We start from the raw sequence: 20,374 nt of genomic DNA on the forward strand, positions 1-20,374 counted from the left end.
CACTTGCTTCCATTTTTCATGTTAAAACATCTTGCACATTTTAAAACTAGAATCATATTATGTATTCTACAAACTAGATTTTTGATTCATTAGGTTGAGATTAATCTGTTGTTTTGTGAATTGGAATGTATTCACTATTTTGATTCCATTTTATGACTGTATTATATTTTACCCATTCTACTGTGATGGACGTTTGATTTCTCCTGTTTTGCTTTATAAGTAGCTCTGCAATGTGTACTCGCATGTATGTCTCCTGGTTTGCACATGCGCGTTTCTCCAGGTTCTGCACACACTTAGGAGTAGAATTGCTGGCTTCGAGGATACATCGTCCATTTTACAAGGTGATCTCAAAGTGTTTGTGCAGGGCTCTGTTCCAGTTTATACTCCACCAAGTATTCCGGTTATTTCACATCCTGGCCAATATTTGATATTCTCAGACTTTGAAAATTTTGCCAGTGTGGTACGTGTGAAGCTGTATTTTAATTGTATTTAAATACAACCGATTTAATTTTGCTTTTCCCTCCAGTTTCTAGAGTACTAGTAGAGTTGAACAGATTATTATTTTTTTTTTGGTAGATTGCCCATTCAGCCTTCCTCTTTTGTCAAGTACCCATTCCAGTGTTCTGTCCAGTTTTTAAAAATAATTTTATTTATTTACTTTTGGCTACGTTGGGTCTTTGTTGCTGCATGGGCTTTTCTCTAGTTGCAGTGAGGTGGGCTACTCTCTAGTTGTGGAGCACAGGTTTCTCACTGCAAAGGCTTCTCTTGTTGGGAAGCACGGGCGTTAGGGCTCATGAGCTTCAGTAGTTGTGGCTCCCAGGCTCTAGAGCACAGGCTCAATAGTTGTGGTGCACGGGCTTAGTTGCTTCGTGGCATGTGGGATCTTCCTGGATCTGGGGTGGAATCCGTGTCTCTTGCACTGGCAGGTGGATTCTCTACCACTGAGCCACAAGAGAACGGACAGCCATCACCTGTCCATTTTTCTTTTGGCTTCATCAGTATGCATGTGTATTTATATGGTAATCCTCTGTCAACTATGTGTTGAAAATATCCAGTCCAGTGTGCCTTCGTAATATCTTAGTTTTCATCTTAGTGTAACTGATTTGTACTTTGTGTCTTAATACACAAATCTTTCCTCACTGAATGATCTCTTATGCTATCTTTTAACAGTTACATGCTTTCCCATTCTCTATTTAAATATTTAATCCATTTGGAATTCACCTGGACTACTACATTCACAGATGAGGTCAGTGGTCCAAATTCCTTCCCCAAACACCAGCAATGCTTGGTGGGAAGTCCTTCTGTTTCACACTGATCTGCAAGGCTGGCTCTTGGAAATTGTTTCCCTACGTGGGCATGTTTGCTTCTGGGGTCTATTTGGGATCTCTGTGCCAATGTGACACTTTCTGTCTAGTGTTACATATACTATAGTTATAGGACTTCTTGCTGTCTGAAAGGCCATACTTGTTGTTCTCTAGGAGTGTCTTGGCTCTTCTTGGCCCTTTGTGCTCCTGGAATACAAAACATGCTGTTTTCGAAATATTCCTTCTAAATGCTAACTGAATTTATAATTAGGCAAGGATAGATGTTCCAATCAATAAACCTGATAGTTAATGTGTTTACTTGAATTTTACTTGGTCATAAAAATTAAGTTCATTAAATTTGGATTTGAGATGAGAATTTATGCTAAAAAAAGTGTTTTTAAAAAATTGTCCAATATCTGCAAACCATACTAATACAGGTATGCTAAACCTGTCTGGTTGGTTGTGGTGTTTTTATCACAAATTTAATTAACATTGAACTTGGACCATTTCCCTGAGTAGTAAGAGATAATGCTTGGCCAGTGAAGCTGAGATTATAATTAGATCTCAAGAAATAATGGTCTCAAATTATTTTAAGTGCTTGTAATTTTTAGTAATATGCAGGCCCAGGCACAGACATCAAAAGAGAAACTCAACTAGGTGAGTGTGTGTGTGTGTGCGCGTGCTGATAACTGTTTATTACGAGAATAAATAGAGAATTTTAATGTACACACTCGCCTGGGAAACTTAGTGTTGTTTATTAAATAAAGCAGAGAAAGCAAGAGAGGAATCAGCACAACGGGAAATCAGGTCACCAGATAAGGCTTTTTTGCTACCCTGTTTCCTGTTCTGGGTGGCTCTGCCATCCACTGGGAGAGATTCATTCCTCTTACCCAGATTGACAATTTCCCATTTCCTGTCACTCTCTCTGCCACCTCCCTCCCCCATTCTTGACCTGCCAGGCCAAAGCAGTTCAAACAGATAAAGTTAATTTGCTGAAGAGCACAGAGCTTTCAGTAAACAACTTTTTCCTGGGCAGTTCTGTGTGGAAATGACAGGAACTTTATCAGCAGAGTAAGACTTGAATCCACTTATTATTGTACATGTTTATTAGGCCTACACTCCCCACACAGCAAGTCAGTTCATCCCTGCCTTTCCTTTGCCAACTTTATAGCCACTAAAAAGGGGGAACAGCTATAGGAGCCACAAAAACATTTTGGGAGAGGGGGTGGAGGGATTATTTGGAACCAGCATCTGCATTTTTAGAATAAAGCATAGATGATAGGCGGCAGCTGTGCAAGGTCATGGGTGGAGGAGAGGCATTCAAGAAGTATCAGTGATGATACTATGTCACAAAGGGATGGATCTCAGAAAGTCCTGTTCTTATTTTCTGAATTATCAGAGCAGTGAATGTTACCATGTTTTGACTGATGGTCAAACACAGCAGCAGCCCTTGTCAAACAATTATAGGGGGTAGAAACAATTAAAAGTATAAGATAAGGATGCAATCCAGAGTATTAAAGAAGTTTTGAGTTAAAAAAAAACACCTAATATTTTACTGGGAAACTACTACATTTAATATAGGTAAATTGTTGTGTACTTGAAACATTTTCTTTAACTCTGTGCAGTTATCTCCCAGATAAATTAAAGGCCAGGAACCCAGATTGGTCTGATCCCACTACATCACTAACTGATAAATGATTAAAAGCACCTCAATAAGACTTTTAACATAAAAAAGAACAAAACTATGGAATACAAAATGAAATAAGCACTATCTCTACATTGGCCAAGAACTGCCAAGTGGCTTTCCTTCCACAAAGTTCATGTCTCTGAGGTGGTGATGTGTCGAGTGTATGATCTACATCCTTCTAGATGTAGATCAAATCACCACAGTGTACACTGTAAATATCTTAGTTTTGCAAATTATCCCTCTGTAATACCCGGGGAAAAATAAGTTCATGTCTCTAAGTCCTTGACTTTCGAAGTTCGAGGCTGCGTAAAAAATAATTTGTACCAAGTGAAGATTAGTGACCGATTGCATCAGGGACTTCCAGCTGGTCTTTAAACTGCTGTTGTTAAGAGAACGAGTTACAAGAGAGCTTAGTCTCTTGTCCCCTGTGCCTTCGTGTCTACCTGAAAATGAGTTACTGAGCAGAAACCAGAAGCTGTTTCTGGAGGCCCTGCAGTGTTCTTTTCATTGACTGCTGTCATCTCTGTAGAGACCACCATCAATAGGGCTCCCCAGGATTCACCAAGTACCACTGGATAGGGGGATGGAAATCAGGGCTCCACTTCTAGCTCTGCCTTGGCATCTGTCAGTTATAGCCATGTGACTTCAAACAGGTTACTTGGCCTCACTGAGCTTCATCTATAAAATGAGGAGGCGGAGTTGCATGAATCTTTTAAAAAGGGCTTTCCTGGTGGCTCAGATGGTGAAGAATCTACTTGCAATCCATGAGACCTAGGTTCTATCCCTGGGTCAGGAAGATCCCCTGGTGCAGGTCATGGCAACCCACTCTAGTATTCTTGCCTGGAGAATTCCATGGACAGATGAGCCTGGAAGACTACAGCCCATGGGGTTGCAAAGAGTCGGACACGACCGAGTGACTAACACTTTTAGAAGAGATAATGTATGTGAAAGCACTTAGCACGCCTCTTAGTGCAGACAGTATCCAAAAAGTGTTTTCTCCATATTAAACTGAGGCTGAAAAGTTCGAAGTTGTAACAACCATCACTATATTCAATAAACAAATATATGTTAATAGATCCTAGGTAGAACCATGATGCTCAGATCCAGTTCTCAAAGAAGTAATAATTTATTAGGGGCAATAGGATATACTCAATTCTAATAAGGATGACTGCTCTTAAGTTCCAAAAAGGACCAAATTCAGTGGCAGTTCAGAGGAGTAAGAGAAAATGTTTGGCTACAAGGAAAGTTGGAAGTATTCATAGATGAAAGAACATTTGACCTCTTTCTAAAATTTCTAAAATGCTAGAAAGCTCAGATGTGAACAGGTGGCGACTAGAAGGTTTGGGGAATGAATGGAGATTGGTGAGTGCAGTGTGTCTGCAGTTGCCCCGTTTGAGCGGGGAACAGGCCACAGAAGACCTCTGAGCGTTTGACTGGGGACCATTAGCTTTTATGCTGTGAGCAACCCCAGGAGTTACTAGAGCTGAAATACAGGCTGGTGCTGTGTTGGGGCTAAACTAATCTCAAAATCCCTGGGAGGGCAGAAGGGCCACCAGAGGCCAAACAATCAGCACAGAGGCTATTCTCCCTTGTGGGGATGCCGTGGGACCAGCAAGGACGCAGGTATGTGCCATAGACTAAATACATTTGGGGCTTTTAGCAAGTGACTGTATAAATTGATGACCTGTACTTAAGATGAGGAATGGGAACATATTATTACATTTTTTTTTTTAATGGGAAGGAGCTTTTAAATTTCTGAGCAAGGCCTGTTATGACCTGGCCTTAGAGTACAAAGAAAAGCCACGGAGAATGTGACATAGGCCAAAGATCTGAATTCAGGGGACAGTGAGAGCAGTGATAGAAAAAGACACTGGGCTGCATGAGCGAAATATCACCAGGGCTTGGCCTTATTAATTGCAAGGGGTAAAGGAGAAAGTCGAGAACTGAAGTTTTGAGTCTGAGTGATGATGTGATAGCAGTAACAATACAGAGTAATTCATTTAAAAAATGTGTTTTCTTAAACGGAGTCATTTTGCTGTTTAAAGTCAGCTCTCCTCAAGCCAGCAGTGTCAGTTCATCTGTCGTATTTCTATGTATAGCTACATTTCTAGCATAAATATTTTACAGTTCATCCTTAAGTAGTAGCAAAAATGAGGGGTTTCAACTGAAGTGGAAGACTCCATCTTCGAGATTAAGTGCGCCTGTCTGGTGACACTGCAGAATACTGAGCACACCGTTCTCACAAGCTGCAGGTACAGCACTTACAAAAGCCAAAGCTCATGTCTACACAGTTAATGTCATGTGAACAGTAAAAACAAGAAGTACAAAAGAGACATTAAATAAAAGATTTTGCTTTTATTTAAAATAAAATGCATTTATACAGTCTTTAAACCATGGATTATTGAACAATACTGGTAATCTACCCCTCCCTGGCACCCTTTTGGGCTATGTGAGCTAGGAATTTTCTGACTAGCACCAATGCAGGTTGTAACAGCGCAACAGACTAGAACATGGCCAGTCCAGGCATTAGAGTTAAGGACATTGTGGCAAATCATGACTATAATGAAGTCATCCTTAATTTAGCAGATATTAAAACTGCACATTAATTATATTTTAAAGAGCATTTAATTAATGCAAAGATGCTACATCTAAGCCATTTGCTAGTTGTGAGTAGATTTTTAAAAAACTGTACAATTTTATAAAATTTGTGTTTGTACATTAGTTACACAAAATGCATACTTCATAGACCTTTACTTCATATTGTAATGCAAAAGTTGCATGTTTTAGGCAGACAGTGAATATGCTGGTGAATACTAAAAGTGTTGTAATACAATATGGTGTAAAAATAAAAACACAAGACAATATACATACATGCTTATTCAAGGACAAAAACAAACCAGGCATTAACGACTAATAGCATTTTCCTTCAAGATCAAACAATGACATTATTAAATACCAGGCACCTTTTGTAGGCCTAATTTATTTTGGGGTTGGGGGGGGAACGCATGACAGATGGCTACCAAAAGTAGGATATTTGAAAAATTATGAGGTCAAATTAAACATACATTAAAACACATGCATTAAACATGATAAATAGACTTCATATAGTTTAAGCCCTGGATAGCTTTAAAGTAAATGGCTTGAGTTTCTTACAGTTCAGCTAGCTTGAATCAGTGATGTTTTGTTCCTAACTTACCCACTACTTCAGTTTCAATTCCTGGCTCTAAGGAACATGTGCCATATTCAAGTCCGTACATTGTATCATGATAGCAGATTAATAGTCGTGCTTGTTAGTGCACATATTAACTGGTCTGGTAAGGCAAAAAAGTTTTCATGATAAAATAATGAATTTCAAGCTTACTTTATTAAGCAGCATATAACAAACAACAGCTTTTAAAGTTAAACAACTGTTATGGCCATGGAGTTTCATTACACAGCATTTCTGTTCACACCCAACCACTGGTAAGTTTGTAGAACATCTCTTCATCTAAACTCTCATTTTGGTCTTTTGCACGTGTTGAGAGAAATATGTAGCCACCAATGAATTCATGAACCACTTTGCAATCTACTTCAGTGCAAATGAAGGACAACCGTACTTCATCTGCAAACTCTACAGTGACCTAGAACAAAGACAGAGAACCATCAGTCCCTGCAGAAGTCCAGATGGCTGGGTCCAAGTGAGGCCACTATACTTAAGGTCTGTCCTGATCACAAAATACTCACTGGTCCTCAAAATTTTTTTTTTTTAATCCTAAACTAATATTGCCTTCAAGTCCAAAAGCATAAGTAGTTTACTAGCCCCTCCCCTCCTCCTTTTTAATTTTCTTGTTCTGAAAAGGAAGGCTGAATGCAAGGGGCTTAGGTCATTAAGTTCCCAAAAGGTCTCTGGTGATTCAATTAATGAGTGTCTCCCTTCAAGTCCTGGGAGAAAACCTATTTCCTGTGTTTAGCTATTTAACCTTTAGGTTTCATGTTTGAATATTTCAGAAATACAAGATTCTATGAAGTAACTGAAATCAGTACAACAAATCCAAAGACCCTAAAACAAAGGACTTATTAGGGAAATATTCTGTTTAAGTGAGAGTCATGTACTCCAAGGCGAGGGGTAGCATGATGTGCCAGGCTTTAGAGCCCCAAGTATCCCAGTATGAATCCTAATTCTCAGTGTGTGGTCATGGACAACGATGGCCTTCATTTGTACCATGGGGATAATCCATCTACCTTGCAGGGCTGGGGTAACGTTTAGAAATAGGGTACAGATGTAAAGCATCTAGTATCATGCTTGGCACAAAGTAGGCATTCACTAAAGAGTAGCTGCTATTTGTGAGTGGAAAGGGTTTATTCATTATAGAAAGACAACCTTAAAGATTAGCCAATATTGTAACATATTATGCTCTTATAAGTATTTGGGCTACTTATAAAATAGGCAAATAGGAAATGAACAACCAAGCATGTTTCATACTTTAAGAGGAAATGGCACAAAGAATCTTAAACATTTATAGGGCCTTTTCTTCTTAATTAATTCAGTTTTAGCAGATCGACTATGTGTGTGTGTTCAAGAAGCATGGTTACAGCTTACCATTTTTATTTCCCAGTTTACATTCCACTGTTTCATGTTACTGAAACGCCAGGTTTTAATTGCATCTCCCGTGCTAGCGTCCATCCTAATCAGTCTATTGTATGCAATTCCAATAAGTTCTTCTTTTTTGCCCCCTTGGAACCTATAGAATTAAAAACATAAATACATGTTTTAAAACAGGGGTGGTAGGGGGACATGTTGGTCTGTTTTTCTTGAAGATATGTACTTTTTAACTCTTAAAGTGCTATTCTTGCCTGAGTAAAAAGAGAAATGAAATCACTTTAAATTTTTGATGAAAAAATTATAAGCATAGAAAATACATTCCAACATTCTTTAAATTTTACTGTGTAATAGGTTAATGGGTCTCAGTAGGTAGCTTTAAATGTTTAATTTCTAATTACATGAAGTCGATTAAGAAGGCACAGACTGAGGTTTACACACCAGTGCTTAGTAGAACCACTGACCTTGCAATAAAGTGTGTGATGCCGAATTCTGGTAATGATTGCCAAGCTTGAATAAATCTCATCTTGGCTTCAATTAAACTCATCTGAGCTACATTCTGATGGGCCTCCAAGATTCTTGCTGTTATCTAAACATGAGTAAACATCATATTTACTATCAGATATTATTCTTTCATGGTAGAATCAAGACAAAAAAAGATTAAAACACTGAATTATGTGCCCCATGCCCCAAAATTATGTATTGCGAGAGATGAAATTAGAAAATATCTGAAGCTACATTTGGGAATTTTAGTAAACTAATGACTTTCCAAACTAAACTTCAATACATAGTTTTTCTTAATTTTAGTTCCATATGTCAAGAAAGAATAAGTACTACTAGTACTTATTCTAGTAGGTATATATAATTGTTGAGACTTATTCAAGTACATACACATATGATAGCACAAGTTCTAATCCTCATATACATGATGGGTTTTAAGTTCAGTACCAAGATATCTGATCAGAATGAGTGCCTGCCATACAGGTTTCTAGCACTAGAAATCACTGCAATGATTTTAAAATTTTTCTAAAGGAGTAATTAGAAAGGTTAGTTTTTAAATTTACTCACTTTGGGGTGCCTATTTGCTCAAAGAGTAGAGGGAAATTAATTCATGAGGGGAGTTTGTAGCTAGGGCTGTAAATATTTTTAATTCTTTCTTTTTTTTTTTAAATATGGAGAACTTACCAAATCTCTTATATAGCCTGGCTGTAGATGGCAATGCGAGGAAAAGAAAAAGGAAGCAGAAAGAAAAAAAAGGCAATCAGAAAAAATGGCAATGAAGCAAAGAAAAAGTTGCGGTAACCTGCAAACCAAAATTCCAGCCAAAAACCATGCAAAAAAATGACTTTAGGTGGAAACCAAGCAAAGTAAATGCAAGCATGAAAATGAAAATGAGAAAGCAGCGATTACTTTTCATTTAGAATACTGAGAAACACTCCACATTATTTTAGATTGTTAAGTGTTACTAAAGTTAAGGGTAGAAATTTGTAGGGAGAAAATTTAAAACGCAAATAACCTTTTCCCCTTCATGTACCAGTTCTTACTGATTAGGGTAAAGCTAATTATTTTAGTAGCAAGATAAAAAAAATTAATATTCAAAAGCCTTTAATCTTGTCTTATATTGAGTCAAATAATATGATCCATGCACAGCTTTTCAGAAAATAGTTGAAGGCATTAAATAAGTGCAGTGACCATACTGTTTCTTTATTTACAGAAGAAAAGCAAACCCCTCAATTACCATCTTTTTTTTGCATCCTTTTTCCTGGAAGGGAAAATAAAAATATGCCATACACTACACTAGGAGTGGAGGCTACAAATGTATCAGTTCATTTCAATTTGGATTAACATGAATAAAACGAAGAATAATCGTTTCCTCTAAAATGTAAAAATCCAGTTTGGGAGTCATAGTTATGTAAAAAATATCCATAGCAAGTTTAATAGATAGTCTTGGGGAATTAAAATAGATAGTAACAAAGGCTATATGCGCCTGAAGACTTTATGCCCTGGTAGGGCTGAATGACCCCATGGCCTGCACAGTTTAGACCTACCTGACTCCTAAGTGCCACTGGATTACATAGTTTAAAAAATTCAATTACTGAGCCACTAAGTCCAACAAACAGTACAGTACATGACACACAATAGCAACTAAACTCTGCTTATCAGCACTTACTAGGTGTCAGGGCAATACTTGACTCAACCTCCTGGTTAGGGAAAGGAGAATTCAAAATGAATGTGCATTTGATAAGATGACAATGTGGAAGACAAGGCTAGAAAGCTCCTTAACCTCAGACCACACACATACTACTATCCTGTCAGTTAAGGACAGCCACACATTCTTTGTCCTCAAGAGAATCTTCAGTTGACTTGTAGTCAAGAACTCACCAAAAGAAAATTTATCTTTTTACAGCTAAACCTATCATTTTAAAGGCTTCTGGGAAAACAATTCAGTACCTGTCTGACAGCTAAACTAACATTTGGCAATCTTCACAATTATAGTTTAAGATCTTTTATTCCTAATACCTGATGGTGAAATGGTAAAACTGCTAAGATTTGAAACTATTCATTGACTTTGAAGGCAAATGAATCTACTTTTAGAAACAAGTCTCTTCATAAATAACTTTAAAATGAATTAACCTAAGAATTAAAAAATGACATTAGTACTCGATTCACTTTCCCTTGTTAACTTACAATCTACATTCCACTCAGCTCCAAGGGCATTTCCTCCATTCCTCACTACTCCCACATCATATGACTATGGGATAAACAATTTCCATGTAGCTTACACAACTTCTGCAACTTAAAAGACAAATACTTGGTGATTAAAACTTTTGAACATTTCCAGCTAAGGGATTTCAGACCCATATGATATAAACACTGTATTTAAAGTTAAGAATTAACAAGTGTTCTGGGTATATCACTGGGCCTTTCCCGTAACGTTTTAAAATTATTCCTTAACAAAGATAAAAATGAAGTATTTATTTCAAAGTTCTTCTTCACCCCCTTCCTAAATTGGAGCCTTTTCCCTTTTAAGGCATGATGCTGGGTATCAAGTCGAGAATATTGGGGGCTATCCCAAGTGAAACTCCCCTGGCAAAGAACCTTTTGTGTTGGACCGAAGAACCATTTTCCTAAATCGCAATCCTTTTACGGTAGTCATTTCCAGAAAAGGAATTCTAAATAGAGGGAACAAAAGCAGTGAATTTCAATGAAAATTCACCAAATGTTGTCACATGCAAATCTGGCTTAGGTTTTCACTGTTAATGTTAAGAAAAGGCAATGTTAAACGTGGACTATAAACCATGTAAAGTTTATTTCCAAAGCTGGAAAGGTCCATTTCGACGGCAAGAAGAGTCATCAGAGATTTGGCTGGGAAATGCTGGCTGTGCTCTGTATCAGACTTACTTTATTTAAGGAATAAAATGGCATGAACTGTGGAACACAAAGCAGTAAGACCATATTCAATTCCCTGAAAAGAATATCCTGTTAGCAGAGTGATTTCCTCAGGTGGCTCAGAATAAATATGCTCCCAACTACTCTACCTCATTATCCATCCTATTAAAATAATAAGACTTTTCTTAAATGACCAATTTAAACTGACTGAAAGCTATTTTTTCCTTATATTTTAACCACTTGATACAAAATTAAGACTACCAATTAAGACTAAAAAGTTGTGTTTAAGAGGGGAAACTAAAGTATATGTAGAAAACCGTTTACCTGCTTGTTCTTGTACTTTTTTAGATAGCGAGGAGATACCAGACATTCAGGATTTATATCAGTTGTGATCTGCTCTGGTATTAACTGAGGATCTGGATTTAAATGCTGCATCTTCAGAAAGGAAAGAATATTTTGAACTTCTAAGTTGTAAGAACTGTCTGCCATGGTCTTGCCTTTGGAGGCCAACCTGCAGGCTGCCATCCAGTGTGCATACTGTTTTTCCTGTGAAAAGAAATACCGAGGTTTGGAATCTATCACATGATAAATCCTTTGAGTATAAAACATAAGAATGAATGGTCAACTCACTAAGGAAGCAAAGAAAACCTAGGTTTACTTTTTTTTTTTGGCTGCACTGTGCATGTGGAATCTTAGTTCCCTGACCAGGGGATTGAACCCATGACCCGTGCATTGGGAGCGCAGAGTCTTAACCACTGGACCCACCAGGGACATCCCCCAAATTGAGGTTTATTTTTAATCAGAAAACTTACATTGTCACAACGAAGCCAGATTTCATTCATGCCCTCTGCAACCGGAATGAGGAGTTTAATGTTAAATTTTTGGCCTGAAATATTCACATCTGGGGTAACTTCACACCCTGTATTTAAAAAAAAAATAGATTAAAATGGTTAAATTTAGACTTAAGAAACCCCAAGCCAATACAGGCAGTTCCCATTTTATGGCATCTTAACATGCTGATATTGCTGTCATGGAATCTACAAATCAGGGAATTCTTTATGTTCAGTAATTTTGTTGGGGGTGGAGCGAAGACTCAACTCAGACCTAATATACAAGAGATATAACTGCACAGTTTGTGGCCCTCACAATCACAAAACTTGATTGAGAAGAGAAGGAAAGAGTTCTATTAAAAGGATATTATACAAAGAAAACTTGCACTCCATTCCCACAAGTTTCACACATTATTATTTTAATATCATTCAGTTCTTTGAATCTTAAGTTTTCAGGGTTTTTTTTTTGCTAAGTTTCTAAATGTACAGGGATTTAAAAATATCTTTCCATAGTAAAATTCTAAAGTGTGTTCTGGTCAGAATAAATGACTTTATGATGCCTTTTAAGAAAGGCACATGTGTGGGGAACCAGCCAGTGTGAGCTAGAGTCCTCTATGAGGGCCCCCTCAGGGCCCCACTGTTCCCTCACTCAGCTGCTCTGGCCTCCTATTGCCAGTGCAAGGAAGACTAATGGCACAGACTGCAGGGGGCAGGGAGCACAGGCTCTCCTGATTTGCACAAAATTTTAGGAGTCCATCTGACACAGAAGGTAATATAAACTTACATACATGGGAAGTCAGTATGAAAATAAAGGCATGCAGGATTTCACTTTACTGGGAAGTTTTCAGGAATACGTACATTTATGGACTGTACAAAATCCCCGTAATGAACTCTGTTAACCATTAGTTTATGGCTTTATAGGAGAGAAAACAGATTTACTGAATGTATACCCAGATAGATAATGGGGCAATCAATGGTCAGCCTAAATTAGTAACCAGAATAAAATAGTGAAGAAGAGCTCTGTAAACAGACAGATTGGGGTTCCAGACCTTTCTTGACCACTTAATAAGCATATCATATTTACTTATGCCCAAATTCCCTGACCTTAAGCTCTATCTCACAGCGATGCTGTAAGGATCAGTAAGATAACAATTATGCCAAAGCTTCCTAAACAGTATTCCAATTGTTAGTACTTAGTTCATGTCACCCTCAATGCGTGTTAAGACCATCATGCAGACTCTGGGGAAGAATGCAAACTTGTTAGCAGGGCCTGCTGTTGCCTTTGTCCCTGAACTGAAGCAACTTCTCCTGACAAAGAAAGTACAAGCAACAAGATAATAAGCTTCTATGTATCTGAACAAATGTTTAAACTGTCATTTTTTCCCTCATCAAATAAATGTTTTAAATAGCAAATGAAAGAAACAAAACATTTTAGATAAAGGAGAGATCCTCTCCTCTCCAGAATTAACTTCAATCATGAATTTGATGAACTTTCCCTCCCTCTTTCTTTTTAGAATATTTACTTCACATAAATAGCCACCACATGTAACTCCTACACAATCAATTACAAACTCTCAGGAAGTTGTGTGGCAATGTGTTTAACCTGCAAAGTTAAAACAAAGAGATGTATCTTTCTTCAATCCTAAATCCCCTCAAAATCTTTGGGAGACCCAATCCTGTGACCCCACAACTCTCTCCCCATTGGCTCCATGTTTCCACCTTTTCTCTGCAGTCCAGCCTGGACCCTGCTTTACTAGCTGTCACCTCCAACTCTCCAGACTCACCATCTTTCCATTATACACACTTTGCAAACCCTTAATCCTGGCTCAACTCAACCACCTACCTCTTACTTGCCTATGCTCTGGATGCTGAGCACTCTAAGATGGGGGGTGGAGGGGTGGGGAAAACATCACAAAACTGAGCAGGTAAGTTTCACTAGAAACATGTAGATTCCCAACGTCAATCTGCCCCTGAACACTTGGAACCCTTCTGTGTTGACATCCTTAACAGTGTTTATTTCACATCTTCTCAGGCCTCCTATGCTACTCTTAGAGAACAACCTCACCTGTTATTTTTCCAAGAACATGAAAGCCATCAGAAATGAGGTCCCCCAACTTCCTGCCACCAAAGCAGACAAACCTGGCCACCCTCACTTCCACACAGAGGAAAAGGTATCTCTCCATCCGAGCAGGCAGAGTTTCCTACCATCTGTCAGGTAGCTTGTTCCATCACAGAGATCCTGTCCTCCCACCTCTCTGCCTTTCTCCATGACAGTTCCATCAGCATTTAACTTCCTTGAGTCTCCCATCTTAAACCATAAAACACCTCTCCATTTTAGGCCTCTCTCTTCTATTACTGCCCTCTTTCCTCCTTGCCTGTCACAGATGAGGTTCATCAAAAAGCTATCTTTGTTTCCCATCTCAGTGACTGTACTTTGGCTCTCATGCATAAAAGCCCACTGAAATCTGCTGAATCTGTTCTTAGTAGAGGCCACGAACCACCTCCATGTGGCTAAATCATATGGAAGCTTAATCTTACTTTTTTAAAGCATTTGATGCTATTGACTGCTCTGTCCTTTTAACCTCTATCACACCTCATTTCCATGGTCTTCCTAGATAGTTGTTTGTTGTTGTTTATCTCCCTTGCAAGTTCCACCTCCTCTAATCTGCCCTGTCCCTTAAACACTGGTATCCTGCAGGGTTCTGCTCTCAGCCTTTTCATATTACAGACAACTACTACAAAGGCTGCATCTACTATGAATACTCACTGCTGCCACATCAGTATCTGCAGCATGGATCCTACCCATGCTCCAAACAGATACACCACCGGCACCTCAAATTTAAAATAACCCAATTAAATTTAGCTCATCTTCCTCCCCAAACTCTGCTCTTATATAGTCTCAATCTCAATATTACCCTATCCACCCAACTGTACAAGCCAGGATCAAGTCACTTCCCCAGCTCTCCCAGCTCAATCATCCAGTCTGTTGACTGAACGTCCTGAGAATCTAACAAAGTTGTGCCCTTTTCCCACCCATGCTGATAAGCGTAACCTGGATCAGTATCACTACTCTAAAATTACTCTTCTACATTACAGCCAATGTAAGGATGATGAATCTTATCGTATTCACAATCCTTCAGTGTCACTTCATTGCTGCCAGTTTAGAAAACAATCTCCTTAACAACTTTATCCTCTAGCTCCTGTTGTCACCTTTCTTCTTAGAAGGAATGGATTCAGCAGCTATTAGGGAAGGATTCATCCTCTCTGTTTCAACTCCATACTCCAGAAGCATACCCCCTCACCCACCCACCACGTGACTGCTGATGATTTTCCCCACACAATTTTGCACATCAGTCTCTTTTACCAATTCTCCTCCTTCCTCTCATGGATTGTAATTTTCTTTTTGGGATCTTAACTCCAATGTTATTTCCCCTATTAAGCTTCCCCTAATTCTCTCCAAAATCACTGAAGATTGATACAGCATCCTTACCTCTTTGTTCCTTTGACCTACTGCTTACTTTTGTAAGTACTACTATTGCCCAAATTGTAGTTGTTTATTTCCTGACATTCTCTGACATCCTAGGGATGTGACTATAATCTGTTCTCGCTCATGACTTTAGTACCTGGTACAGTGGGTGGCATGGGTGACCAGTCAGCATCTGCTGACCTGCATTTTTTAGAACTGTGCACTTTAGATATCTTACGGGTCTTAGAGAGCATCCAGTCCAACACTCTCATTACTCAGAGGAAGGTATTAAGGTCCTGACAGTTATTTTTCCAAAATCACAGGGCTTGTTTTGTGGCAGAGCAGAACCTAGGCCATTTGATTCTTAGGCTAGTGTTACCCTCACCAGTGTGATGTGCTAGAAAAGTACTCCTTTGGAAAGACGTGGGAGAAGTGGGATTAGGACATTTTGTAAACTGTTCTCCATCCAGGACTTAACTTCTCAGTCATACAGAGAGAAGAATAGGGATGTAACAGGGACAGAGAAGATAGGGTCCAGAAGACAGATTAAGCCTCTAAATCGAGAGTGGATAATCGGAGTGGATCCTGGGCAGCTTGGAAGGGAAGCAATAGGACAGCTGCAATGTATTCTCAGAGTAACAAATAACGGTAAAGATCCAAAAGTTAAAACTCCTGACCTAGGGAGAAAGGCAGTAAGTCTAACTATAAGTTTTAGGAAAATTACAGAATTTCAACACATGGGTATAGCAATCTTCTACCCCAGAGCAGAGGTTTTCCTATTTATTAAAATGTGGTGGTTGTATAGTTGCTAAGTTGTGTCCGACTCTTGAGATCCCGTGAAGTGTAGACTGGCAGGCTCCTCTGTCCATGGGATTCCCCAGGCAAGAATACTGGAGTGGGTTGCCATTTCCTTTTCCAGGGGATCTTCCCAACCCAGGAAATCAAACCCAAGTCTCCTCACTGCAGGTAGATGATTTACCAACTGAGCTATGAGGGAAGCCTTATTAAAATGTATGTAACTATAAATGGGCTTTACAGGTGGCACTAGTGGTAAAGAACCCGCCTGCCAATATAGGAGATATAAGAGATGTGGGTTTAATCCCTGGGTAGGGAAGATCCCCTGGAGGAGGGCAGGGCAACCCACTCTAGTATTCGTGCCTGGAGAAGCCCATGGACAGAGGAGCCTGGTGGGCTACACTCCATAGGGTTGCAAAGAATTGGACACAACTTAGCACACACACGTAACTATAAAGCAATAGTTCACAGATGACTACTAGGCAGAATAGAGATAGGGTAGAGATTTGGACATTTTGCTGAAATATACTAAAAATATTCTAATACACAATGTACTAAAAAAAATGAAGAATACAGATCTACAGATGTAACTCCAGAGCCCGGAAACACTTAAATCCTTTCCTAATTGCCTTTCCAACCCCTTAACTCAGTTGGGAATTCATCTGACTACAATGCAAGAATGCATCTGATTGGAATCTCAGTCTCACTGGAAATGAGTCTGGAAAATGTACTTTAGTCTTCCAGCCTCTGCTATGAGGGAAGGCCAGTAAAAAGAGTGTGAACAGTGAGAAGCCAATGTGTACTGCATCCTTCAGCACACATGCTGGGGACCAAGGGTGTGGTGAGTGCTGTGTGAACCTGTAGGAGAACAGTTCTCAGGGGTATGGGTTCCTAGAGGAAGTGGTGTCTAAACTAGAAGTGAGCTGGCAGCTTTAAGTAACATCACTGCAAGCGAGAGGCTCATGGGCAATCTGCAAGCACGGCTGAAGGCTGTGTAGAGAGAATCAGAGCAAGGGGCAGCAGGACATCCTCCAGCTGCAGAAGAAGCAGACCAGCCAGGAGAGGAAATGCTCCTCCCCCTGAACCAATGCATCCAACAGGTTTTTGAAAGAGGTGAAGAAGCAGCGTGAAAAACAAACAGAAGTCACTAAAACTCAAATGAAGCTGTAACTCCACAGACCTGAATGGGGGAAAAAAAGACTAAAACCAGCAGCTCTGAGCCCTCGGCCAGACTCAGTCCAGGCCACAGGACTGTGGGAACAGGTGCAGCAACGTGTGCTCAAATACTAGCCCCTGTTCTGAGACAGCTGTAGATCTACAGAGGCAAGAGGAAACCAACAAGATTTAGGCCGTCAGCTAGGAGGGAGCCTCAGAGGGCTCCTGGGGCTGCCCCGGGAGCTAGGATGAGAGCACTGTTGAAGACAACAAAATTGTGCAGGCGAAAGGTGCTGGGAAAGGGGAAGAACTCAGTTAAAACCCTGCGGTGGCTAACCCACTGGTGAGTCAGAAAGCCAAGAGACTGGGGACTTGAGCTGAATCAGCTGGTTACCTGTTAAGGTGAGGAAGAGGAGCAGGATGTTGATGATGAAGGGAGACAGCAGCGAAAACTGGGAGAGGACTATAGCAGAGATGAGAATGAGGCAGAATCTGAAACAGATATGCGGGCGGCTCCCACAGAATGAGAAAACCTACATGTCCTCATGCTGAAGAACAGAAAAGGGACGCCACAGATTTACTTGGGATAAAAGTAGAAACACACCCTTCATGTGAGGCCTGCACAGAGATTAGAACAAAATATTCACGGGAAACTGAATACTGAACTTAAAAAAAGTACCTAAAGGAGCAAAACAAACCGCTAAAAGCTTTACCCCCCAGCAAAATGAAGTTTAGTGAATATTAGCTAATAGATATTCTACCATCAATACGGTCATTCCAAGGCTTTCCTTACCTCTTAGGTTCATCTGATGAGCTGGTGTGCCACTGGATTCTTCTTTGCTCTTATAACAAGAAATAGATGTATCTTTAAAGGTACACCAATACTGCTTATAACCTTTTAGAGTCAGCTTTTTTGGCCTATGTGTCAAACAGAATTAGAAGGGGAAAAAAAAAACCACTTTTGAAATAACTTTATCAGTGTTATATTTTAGCAGCAAAATCTCACAATGTTAAAAGTCTGAGGCCAAGTTTTATATATGCTGAGTTCAGTTCCCTTTCGTCTAGTGTGTGATATTCAGTTGTTGCTGTTATTGGATTTTCCTCTTCTTCTCAATCTGCTCAGGAGATATTACAGTGAATGGGCAGAGGAAGACCCTAAGGATAACATTCCCGTGTTTCTGTCAGTTGTAGCTGTCCCGATCACTAGCAGGTCACATGGAAAGGACAGGAAAGTAAAAGTGAAGGAAATGTCAATAACTGGAAGGTTCCTGGGTCCTGCAGGTTCATGGTGTCCGCAGGGCTGCCTCGAGAGCCTCTCTAAACAGGCAAGTTTGCCTGGCAAGTCTCAAGTGCGCGAAGTGCTTATCTCTAGGGATGTACTGCAGTGGTGACTTCCATTTCCCACTCCAATGCCAAACATGAAGCATGGGGAAGAGAGGATTAGGAAAAGTGTAGGTAGATGAAAAAGGTGGGTAAAAGGAAAACAAAGTGGAGGTAGGGAGCAGTATCTGAAATCAGGTCAGTAGCTTAGAAATGTTACTATGTGGAGCTGTTTTATGCTCAGCTACAATAAATGGTTTATTCCAGAGCTTATATTCCATATCACCTCCTTTTCTCTTTCTGCTTTATCTTGATTCTGTGGAGTATGACTAGACCAACCATTTAAAAATCTAGATAAGATACTCTGGAATCTTGTTGTAAAATATCCCATGAACAAATGAATAGAATCCAATAAATTCTGGGGCTCTGAACAAGGAAATAACCATTGAAAATAGCAGTTCATTATGTACGGCTTTCACCCAGACAGGATGATTTATATGAACCGTATGTTTCAGAATTTGCATGATGCAATCCATCTAAGTTACACAATCTCCTCCCTGCCTTAAGTAAAATGTTTATCAGATAAAACAACTTAAGTTTTATAAGTACAGGAATTTTAATTTTGTAAACGTAAAATTTTTATAAGTACAGTACTTATTTATAAGTTTTATAAGTATAGTACTTATTTATAAGTACAGGAATTTTAATTTTCTAAAGGTAAAATTTTTCCAGATTATAATTTAGTGTTCATAATAACTGGCAAATGCTTTTAGAGATGTGCATTTGCCAGTCACATAAATTTCAAGAATGTGAACATGACTATAAAACTGACATTTATTTATTAATGTTTGGAATTCCTTCTCTTTTGTACTTACTTGAAAACTTTAATATAGTCAGCAAGTTCAGGAATGGAAGTGATGTCACCCTAGGAAAAGAATGAAAACATTTTTTTCTCACTTTTAAAAAATTTGAAACTCTGTTTAGCATCTGATATTAAGAACCAGCTTGTTCAATAAACAAGGAAAATTACATAAATTACAGATTATAAAGATTTTAAAGGTATTATATACATGGCCATATAGTACAAAGACATTTTCAAATGGCATAAAAAGCTATTAAAAATTTGATCAATACAGCAATTTAGACAATCCACAAGGATGTAGTGTTGATTCTAATATGACTAAAACTGTTTATAGCTGCATACAGAAATTTTCTGACTCTTAACAGTCCTGAGAATAGTGTTTCTTCTGTAATAACTAATATCTAAGCATTTAAAAATTTTACTGAGATCTATTTATTCTTCTTTTCATAATATTTCAAATTTGGAGATCAATAAACGGATTTTACCATGGCTTGAAGTTAACTTTTCCTCTGCAGAAATGTTCTCCCACTACTTGTAAGAGAACGTGCAGACTGTACTGGCAGAGGATCTCTCTCCTCTGTGTTGGAAGCACTAGAGACTAAACAGTATTAATGTAAAAAACTTCTTTGAAAATTTATGGAAAATCTATGTCTGTATTCTCTAAAGCATTAAATATTTCTCTATATGTCCCAAACACTTCATGAAAACCTAATTCCAAAAAAAGGTATAGCATCAGACTAAATTAATAGGCAAAAGATTCACCCTACCAAAATTGTTGATGTTTTTCCCCCTTCCAAAGTAATCTCCAGGTCTGAAAGGGCAGCATCAACTTCATCAACTTCTTTGTCGCTGTTGTTCAGATGATTCTCTGACGTCATGATCGACAGCTTATTGATATGGTACTAAAACCAAAGTGACATTTAAATGATTTTTTTAACTATGAATTTTAAAGTGAGATTATTATCTGTATCTATATTGAATGCCTT

General features: G+C 38.8%; 1 protein-coding gene across 6 annotated transcripts in view; it reads right to left on the bottom strand.

Annotated features, from left to right (window-relative positions):
* Window positions 1-5,326: 5,326 nt before the first annotated feature.
* Window positions 5,327-20,374, bottom strand: part of FERMT2 (FERM domain containing kindlin 2) — a 79,152-nt gene continuing 64,104 nt past the window's right edge. For 2 of the 6 annotated variants that reach the window (XM_055538084.1, XM_055538083.1), the window contains exons 9-18: window positions 20,156-20,290; window positions 19,402-19,451; window positions 18,000-18,124; window positions 11,773-11,879; window positions 11,285-11,506; window positions 9,309-9,332; window positions 8,756-8,776; window positions 8,035-8,159; window positions 7,571-7,712; window positions 5,327-6,611 (exon numbers count right to left, since the gene is read on the bottom strand). In XM_055538084.1, coding sequence (XP_055394059.1) covers window positions 6,438-6,611; window positions 7,571-7,712; window positions 8,035-8,159; window positions 8,756-8,776; window positions 9,309-9,332; window positions 11,285-11,506; window positions 11,773-11,879; window positions 18,000-18,124; window positions 19,402-19,451; window positions 20,156-20,290 — 1,125 coding nt within the window. In that variant the 3' untranslated portion in view covers window positions 5,327-6,437. The remainder of the gene's footprint in view (window positions 6,612-7,570; window positions 7,713-8,034; window positions 8,160-8,755; window positions 8,777-9,308; window positions 9,333-11,284; window positions 11,507-11,772; window positions 11,880-17,999; window positions 18,125-19,401; window positions 19,452-20,155; window positions 20,291-20,374) is intronic. The other 4 variants (XM_055538082.1, XM_055538079.1, XM_055538085.1 and 1 more) reach the window with 2 other exon arrangements.

Source organism: Bubalus kerabau, chromosome 10 (genome assembly GCF_029407905.1).
Source record: "Bubalus kerabau isolate K-KA32 ecotype Philippines breed swamp buffalo chromosome 10, PCC_UOA_SB_1v2, whole genome shotgun sequence".
Taxonomy (NCBI): Eukaryota; Metazoa; Chordata; class Mammalia; order Artiodactyla; family Bovidae; genus Bubalus; species Bubalus kerabau.